The 9,025-nt window shown below is 42.4% G+C and overlaps 1 protein-coding gene across 1 annotated transcript; it reads right to left on the minus strand.

Moving 5' to 3' along the window:
* Positions 1-6,483: 6,483 nt before the first annotated feature.
* On the minus strand, positions 6,484-7,617 carry LOC125547805. Its single transcript, XM_048711571.1, has 2 exons — positions 7,225-7,617; positions 6,484-6,794 (listed from the first exon to the last, which is right to left on the minus strand). The coding sequence occupies exons 1-2, from the start codon at positions 7,553-7,555 to the stop codon at positions 6,649-6,651; spliced, it is 477 nt and encodes a 158-aa protein (XP_048567528.1). The 5' UTR covers positions 7,556-7,617; the 3' UTR covers positions 6,484-6,648.
* Between the last annotated feature and the right edge of the window lie 1,408 nt (positions 7,618-9,025).

Raw genomic sequence — 9,025 nt, forward strand, 5'->3', positions numbered from 1 at the left:
TTCTTCCGTAAAGAATACTCCAAGTCCTCCTACTAAAATTGCAAAGCTTATGTATATTCCTAAAAATAAGGGTGAATCATCTAGTAAGGAAACTGCAGATCTTAAATCTATAAGTGTTCATCCCGATCTTTTTGCTATCATTAAGGAACCATTTATTACAAATGAATTTTTCGATCTTGTTCCTAAAAGTTTGATAATAAATAAAAATAAATAAATTCCTAAAGATGGTAGATGCCTAATTGAAGAATTGCCTACCAAAGATGGCAATACCTAGATCTATCCCTGCTTTTAGGCCTAGCTAGGGGCGTTAAACGACAGCGCTTGTTGGGAGGCAACCCAATTTTATTTTTATCCCTTGCCTTTTGCTCCATTTTAGTAATAAATAAATTATTTAGCCTCTGTTTTGGTTGTGTTTTTGTGTGTTTAATTAGTGTTTGTGCCAAGTAGAACCTTTTATTTGAAGACTTGGGAGACTTTAGCGTTGGGAAGACTTGGGAGAAGTCTTGTTGAACTTGCTGTAAAAAACAGAAACTTTAGCGCTCACGAGAACTGCTGTCATTTTTATTTGAAGAGTGCTATTTAGTTAATTCTTTTGCAGATGATTAATAGATAAATTCCTCACGTACAGCAATTTATGTTAGAATTTTGGGGTTCCAGATCTTGCGCTAGCTACAGATTACTACAGACTGTTCTGTTTTTGACAGATTCTGTTTTTCGTGTGTTGTTTGCTTATTTTGATGAATCTATGGCTAGTAAAATAGTTTATAATCCATAGAGAAGTTGTAATACAGTAGGTTTAACACCAATATAAATAAAGAATGAGTTCATTACAGTACCTTGAAGTGGTCTTTTGTTTTCTTTCGCTAACGGAGCTCACGAGTTTTCTATTTTGAGTTTTGTGTTGTGAAGGTTTCATGTTTTGGGTGAATTCTGTTGATGGATCATGGAACAAGGAGTGGAAAGAGCCTAAGCTTGGGGATGCCCATGGCACCCCCAAGATAATCCAAGGACACCAAGAAGTCAAAGCTTGGGGATGCCCCGGAAGGCATCCCCTCTTTCGTCCACTTCCATCGGTAATTTACTTGGAACTATATTTTTATTCACCAACATGATATGTGTTTTGCTTGGAGCGTCTTGTATTATTTGTGTCTTTGTGTCTTAGTATGCCACACTCATCCTTGCTGTACACACCTTTTGAGAGAGCCATACATGAATTAAAATTTGATAGAATACTCTATGTGCTTCACTTATATCTTTTGAGCTAAGTAGTTTTGCTCTATGTGCTTCACTTATATCTTTTGAGCTAAGTAGTTTTGCTCTATGTGCTTCACTTAGATCTTTTAGAGCATGGTAGTGGATTTGTTTTAAAGAAACTATTGGTCTCTCATGCTTCACTTAAATTATTTTGAGAGTCTCTTAATAGCATGGTAATTTGCTTAATAATAATATGCTTGGTATTCAAGATTTGTGAAACTTTCTTTTGATTGTGTTGAATACTAAGAAAAGATTGAAGCATGATAATTGTTTTGAGATATGGAGGCGATAATATTAAAGTCATGCTAGTTGAGTAGTTGTGAATTTAAAGAATACTTGTGTTAAGGTTTGTGCTTCCCGTAGCATGCACGTATGGTGAACCGTTATGTGATGAAGTCGGAGCATGATTTATTTGTTGATTGTCTTCCTTATGAGTGGCGGTCGAGGACGAGCGATGGTCTTTTCCTACCAATCTATCCCCCTAGGAGCATGCGCGTAATACTTTGCATTGATAAACTTCTAGATTTTTGCTATAAGTATATGAGTTATTTATGACTAATGTTGAGTCCATGGATTATACGCACTCTCACCCTTCCACCTTTGCTAGCCTCTCTAATACCTCGCACCTTTCACCGGTATCATACACCTACCATATACCTTCCTCAAAACAGCCACCATACCTACCTATTATGGCATTTCCATAGCCATTCCGAGATATATTGCCATGCAACTTTCCACCGTTCTGTTCATGACACATTTATCATTGTCATTTTGCATATCCCGGTACACCGCCGAATGCATTCACATAGAGTCATATTTTGTTCTAAGTATCGAGTTGCAATTGTTGAGTTATAAGAAAAAAAAAGTGTGATGATCATCATTATTAGAGCATTGTCCCAGTGAGGCAAGAATGATGGAGACTATGATAATCCCCATAAATCGGGATGGGACTCCGGAAGAAAAATAAAATAAAAAAAGAGGCCAAAGAAGCCCAAATAAAAAGAGGCCATAAAAAAAGAGAAAAGGTCCAAGTCAAAAAAAATGAGAGAAAAAGAGAGAAGGGACAATGTTACTATCCTTTTACCACACTTGTGCTTCAAAGTAGCACCATGATCTTCATAGTAGAGAGTCTCTCATGTTATCACTTCCATATACTAGTAGGAATTTTTCATTATAGAATTTGGCTTGTATATTCCAATGATGGGCTTCCTCAAAAATTGCCCTAGGTCTTCATGATAAAGCAAGTTGGATGCACACCCACTTAGTTTATTTTTGAGCTTTCATATACTTATAGCTCTAGTGCATCCGTTGCATGGCAATCCCTACTCACTCACATTGATATCTATTGATGGGCATCTCCATAGCCCGTTGATACGCCTAGTTGATGTGAGACCATCTTCTCCTTTTTTGTCTTCTGCACAACCACCATTCTATTCCACCTATAGTGCTATATCCATGGCTCGCGCTCATGTATTGCGTGAAGATTGAAAAAGTTTTGGAAAAGTTAGAGTATGAAACAATTGCTTGGCTCGTCATCGGGGTTGTGCATGATTTAAATACTTTGTGTGGTGAAGATGGAGCATAGCCAGACTATATGATTTTGTAGGGATAACTTTCTTTGGCCATGTTATTTTGAGAAGACATAATTGCTTTATTAATATGCTTGAAGTATTATTATTTTTTATGTCAATATAAACTTTTGTCTTGAATCTTTCTAATCTGAATATTCATACCACAATTAGGAAGATTTACATTGAAATTATGCCAAGAAGCACTCCGCATCAAAAATTCTCTTTTTATCATTTACCTACTTGAGGACGAGCAGGAATTAAGCTTGGGGATGCCTGATACGTCTCCAACGTATCTATGATTTTTGATTGCTCCATGCTATATTATCTACTGTTTTGGACTATATTGGGCTTTATTTTCCACTTTTATATTATTTTTGGGACTAACCTATTAACCGGAGGCCCAGCCCAGAATTGCTGTTTTTGCCTATTTCAGTGTTTCGGATAAATGGAATATCAAACGGAGTCCAAACGGAATAAAATCTTCAGGAACATGATTTTCTCAGCGAACGTGATCCAGGAGACTTGGACCCTGCTTCAAGGAACAAAAGAGGCGGTCACGAGGGTGGGGGCGCCCCCTGCCTCGTGGGTCCCTCGTTGCTCCTTCGGCGTACTTCTTCCTCCTATATATACACACATACCCCCAAATGATCAGAAGAGGAGCCAAAAACCTATTTCCACCGCCGCAACTTTCTGTATCCACGAGATCCCATCTTGGGGCCTGTTCCGGAGCTCCGCCGGAAGAGGGCCGTCATCACGAAGGGCTTCTACATCATCATAGCCTCTCCGATGAAGTGTGAGTAGTTTACCTCAGACCTTCGGGTCCATAGTTAGTAGCTAGATGGCTTCTTCTCTCTCTTTGAATCTCAATACAAAGTTCTCCCCCTCTCTTGTGGAGATCTATTCGATGTAATCTTCTTTTTGCGGTGTGTTTGTTGAGACCGATGAATTGTGGGTTTATGATCAAGTCTATCTATGAATAATATTTGAATCTTCTCTGAATTCTTTTATGTATGATTGGTTATCTTTGCAAGTCTCTTCGAATTATCCGTTTGGTTTGGCCAACTAGATTGGTAGTTCTTGCCATGGGAGAAGTGCTTAGCTTTGGGTTCATTCTTGCGGTGTCCTTACCCAGTGTCAGAAGGGGTAGCAAGGCAGGTATTGTATCGTTTTCATCGAGGATAACAAGATGGGGTTTATTTCATATTGCATGAATTTATCTCTCTACATCATGTCGTCTTGCTTAAGGCGTTACTCTGTTTTTTACTTAATACTCTAGATGCATGCTGGATAGCGGTCGATGAGTGGAGTAATAGTAGTAGATGCAGAATCGTTTCGATCTACTTGTCACACACGTGATGCCTATATACATGATCATGCCTATATATTCTCATAACTATACTCAATTCTGTCAATTGCTCAACAGTAATTTGTTCACCCACCGTAGAATACTTATGCTCTTGAGAGAAGCCACTAGTGAAACCTATGGCCCCTGGGTCTATTCTCATCATATCAATCTCCATTACTTTAATCTTGCTTTGCTTTTTTACTTTGCTTTTACTTTTTACTTTGCATCTTTATACCAAAAATACCAAAAATATTATATCTATCAGATCTCACTCTCGTAAGTGACCGTGAAGGGCTTGATAACCCCTAATCGCGTTGGTTGCGAGTAGCTATCGCTTTGTGCAGGTACGAGGGACTTGAGCGTGGCCTCCTACTGGATTGATACCTTGGTTCTCAAAAACTGAGGGAAATACTTACGCTACTCTGCTGCATCATCCTTTCCTCTTCGGAGAAAACCAACGCAAGCTCAAGACGTAGCATGGGCCTGCTGGGCCTTCTGCGGGCCTGAATCCTGGCCCAACAGGCTGGTTGGGTTTCTAGTCGTATTCAGGCCGTGGTGGCCCAATTGGCGGCATTTTTTTTTAATTTTTTCCAGTATTTTTGTTTTGTTTTTTCATTATTTATTTCTTTTCTTTTTTGCTTTACTTTTTTAATTCTTTTGGCTTTTAGGTCAGAAAAATTATAAACTTCCTGTTAGTGCCATTAGTTTTCAAATTTGAATAATTTAAATTTGAATTCTTTGAAATTTGTGTGAATCACTAGTTTGTGATTAACTTTACTATAAAAATAGTTTTATATAATTTTAGTTTCAATACTACTACAAATGATTCTTTTTAGTTGCATAAATTTTATCTAATTTAAGTTGCATAAATTTTATTTTTTATTGATTCTTTTTCGTTGATTCCATTTCCTATTAGAGTTTTATTAAAGCTTTTTAGTTGATTCTTTTTGCTATTGTAGAATATTTTAGTTTTGTTTTAGTTTTGTTTGGGTAAAAAAATACCTTCGGTTCCGGTTCCAGACACCAACCGGGACTAAAGGTGGTGGGCCAGGAGCAAGGTCCATTGGTCCCGGTTTGTGTCTGGAATCGGGACCAATGGTCTCAGACGAACCGGGACCAATGGTGCCTGAGGCCTGGCCCGCGCCCTGGCCTCATGAACCGGGACCTATGCCCCCATTGGTCCCGGTTCTTGGGTGAACCGGGATTAATGGGCTTTCCCTGCCTGGAGCAAAGCCCTGTTTTCTACTAGTGGGGCGGCGGCATGCGGCATGGGGCGGAGGTGAACGGAGAGGGACGGCGGCGGCGGGCGAGGGCGGGCGAAGGCCCGAGTGGAGGCAGACGGGCCGGGGCGGGGCCGAGGCTGGAGGGGCTGGGGCGGGGCGGAGGCAAACGCGGCCTGGTCGTGGCGAAGGCGGCCGGAGCGGAGGCGGACAGGGCCGGGGTGGTGCGGTGGCGGCCCAGGCAGGTGTGATCGGTGGCGGGGGTAGGGCGAGGCTGGAGCTGTGGTGGGGCGGCGTTAGGGAGCTGCGGCGGGGCGGCGGCCGAGCAGGGAGCTGCGGCGGGGCGGTGGCGGGCCGGAGGGTGAAGGGGAGAATGAACTAAAGGGCGGTTGGACGTTGGCGCGTGGCCGTGGGTTTTAGACCTCCTGCCTCTGGAGATGTAAATTTAAACCGTGAGGTGTTGTATTTTACATCTCCGGGAGGCGAAGATGTTTTTTTTACATATGGGCCATCTATTGAAGAGCTGCTTTTTGTTTCACAAGATCTAAAAGTTGGTTATTTTTACATATGGACCGCCTATTGCAGATGCTCTAAAGGTAACATACCACATATGTTAGACGCTCAGCACTGGAACACCATACTAGAGTATGCAGCTGAGCAGGCCGATCTGTATGGGTATCTGTGGCAGCATACAATCATATCGGATACGGATCAAATAATCTAACTCGCCCTATATACAAAAGTACTAATAGGTTCACACACATGTTGCACATCGATTCTTAGCTAGGAGTACTTAATTAATAACGCTGGTACCAAACAATCTGGGTCTACTTAATATTGCTAGAAATAGTCGCACGTTTCTGTCCAACTCGTATATTTTTGTTCAAGATTTGCTTTATTATGGGTATTCCAGTGTATATTGTTTCCTCAATCCTCATCCTAAAATAAGGGGACCAACGGCAAGAGGGACTGAACCCCTTGGTGTATTCCTCCTTTTTTGAGAAAGGAAGCTTGGTGTATTCCAGGAAGAAAGAAAAATCAAGAATTTCTGACAAGTAAACAGACACCAAAGCTGAGTAAAACAGACTAGGAATATAATGTCTCACTTTATTTGAAATTAAGGAAGTACAAACAACTGATCTCTGTCGAGAATGGATCTGAAAGAGCACGCGTCAAGAAGCGAATGCGCGAAATCTTTGAGAAATGACAGTTCATGATCGAAAGTAAATGCCAGACTTCATATCCTCTGCTACTGACTTTAGTCGTCACACATGGTCAGGTCGATCACTTGCTGTTCGTCGATAGCAGGGACAGGGGCCTGTTCGTTGGTTTTGAAGATCTCTTGCACAGGCACTGAATTCACCGGGTTAGCAGCGCCTCTATTGGATGCCTGGCCGCTGCTTTCTGAAAACACTTAAGTAAAAGCAAATTAACCTCTCTCCACATATTGGCCTCACAAGACTAACACAAATTAAAGAAAACACATAAGTTAACCAAACACACAAAAGTAAAAGGAAAGAAAGGCATAAACCAGATCTAGCAAACTAGACACGATAGAACATAGGCCCCTCGATATCTAACAAGTTAATTACTTGTCATCTTGACAAAAAAAAGGAGTAGATCTATCTATCTAGTATTAGATTAGACAAAAGATATCCCAAGGATCCCTTCTCCTGGACGGAACAAAAACATGACGTAAGGGATAGTGGCGGAGATGCATAGTGAAAATTAATTCTAGCGGCCTGATCTAAAATCACCAGAAAAATTTCACCACTAGGACATGACTGGAAAAAAAAGGAACAGGTACACAAGATCTGTAAGGCTTATCGAATACCTGAGACGAGCGAGTTGAGCCAGTCGATGACCTCCTTCCTGGACTTCCAGCTGAGTTGGGTGATCTCCACCCGCACCGTCACCCCCATAGCCAACACTGAGTCACAGGTAATTCCCTCCTGGAGGAACCGCAGGAACTGCGGGTCCGCCGAGTACACCATGTTCCCGGGGGCTGGGTCCGGACAATACTTACCCACCACCGCCAGATCCCTCTCGCTCACACCGCCGCCCTGGGGTGGGGCGCGGCGGAGGTAGAAGCACTCCGTGTGGTGGTCGTCATCGTCCTCCAGCATGATCTCCTCCTCCCACCGGACCCACTCCCTCGCTGCCATCTTGGGGGATGAAAGGAAAGATCACCGTCGGCCTTCACCTGCCGGTGGAAGATAGCAACACGGGGAAGTGGCGGAGGGTGCTTCAGACGGGTGGGGATTGCGTGGGTTTTATAGGAGGGACTGCAGGTAGTTTCGCAGTGAGTGACCTCCAGTTCTGAGAATTTCCACTTCCGAGGGAATCTTGCCCAGAGGTGGAAAGTAGCAGTTTGGTCCTCCCTCGAAAAAAAGCTGTGGCAGTTTGGTCCTGATTCTATTGGGTAATCCTGTTCAAGGGCTGCGGCCGTTTTACATCCATGGTGAAAATGGTGAGCATGCTATGTGATTGGGAGGGGGGGGTGATATATTGGTACTCCAATGTCAAAAAACATTTTCTTTAATGTTTCAAAAAAATAAAAGAAATTGTGAATGTTCACAATGAATGTAACTACAAGCACTAAAAGTTTCAGATCCAAACTCGAAACACACATCGAGAAACGAAAATGTGAAATCTAGCATGAATAGTGTAAAGAAGAGACAAAAGCAACATTGACACTATTCAGATATGAATTTCTTTTTTTTGTTTCTCAATGTACATTTCGATTTTGGACATAAAATTTTTATGGGAGGTGTAGTGACATTCATTGTGAATATTCTCATTTTTTCGAATTTTTTTGTAATATTTAAAAATATTTTTTGACATTGGAGCACTGGAAGTACCCAAAGAGTACTGGGAGCACTGGATACTTTCCCGGAGGCAACAGCAACCATGGTATTTGAGCCGGGGGCTGATGCTGTATATGCATATGGCGCACGTGCAAACAGTTTCAGACATGTCTTACCCCTTTGTAGGAACATGATGTCAGAGGCGACGGGAAATGGCGACCATGATATTTAAGTGGGAAGGGAAGGGGATGGTATACGAGCGGGAAGCTGCAAGCATGAAATCTGAGTTGGGACTGATTTATAGGCACACGTCGCACGTGCTAGTGATTTCATGACCTGCCCCTTCCATCAGAGCAGTGGTACGTGAGGAGATGGGTGATGTTAATATATGGGCGAGAAATGACGAGCAGGATAGATTTACGAGCGGGAAAGGGCTAGCATGATTTTTTTTTGGGGGGGGGGGGGTTGATGACGCACGCATATGGGGTTTCAGAAAGGCCTTGCCCCTTTCATTGGAACATTGATATGTGTCTTTTGTTGGAACATTGATATGGGAGAGGAAGGAAAATGTTGGTATTTGGCGGGAAATAGCCAGAACGATATGTGAATGGGGGAGGAGAGAGGGTTTATATGGGCCGGAAACAACAAGCATAATATTTTAGCTGGGCGATGAAGTATGCTGCACATGCATGCGGTTTCAAACAGGCCTTGCCATTTGTTGGAACATGATATGCAAGGGAGGGCCGAGATGGGCCTTGGGCACCCATGGCCACAGATCGGGCGTCAGGAAGTTCTCTTACCCATCATATGCATAGAGACTTGCCCTGG

This window comes from Triticum urartu, chromosome 3, assembly GCF_003073215.2.
Source record: "Triticum urartu cultivar G1812 chromosome 3, Tu2.1, whole genome shotgun sequence".
Taxonomy (NCBI): Eukaryota; Viridiplantae; Streptophyta; class Magnoliopsida; order Poales; family Poaceae; genus Triticum; species Triticum urartu.

Coding starts and splice junctions, on each gene's coding strand:
- LOC125547805 (XM_048711571.1), bottom strand. CDS start 7,555: ATGGCAGCGAGGGAGTGGGTCCGGTGGGAGGAGGAGATCATGCTGGAG. Junction 6,795..7,224: donor GCTCAACTCGCTCGTCTCAG/GTATTCGATAAG, acceptor AAGTGTTTTCAG/AAAGCAGCGGCCAGGCATCC.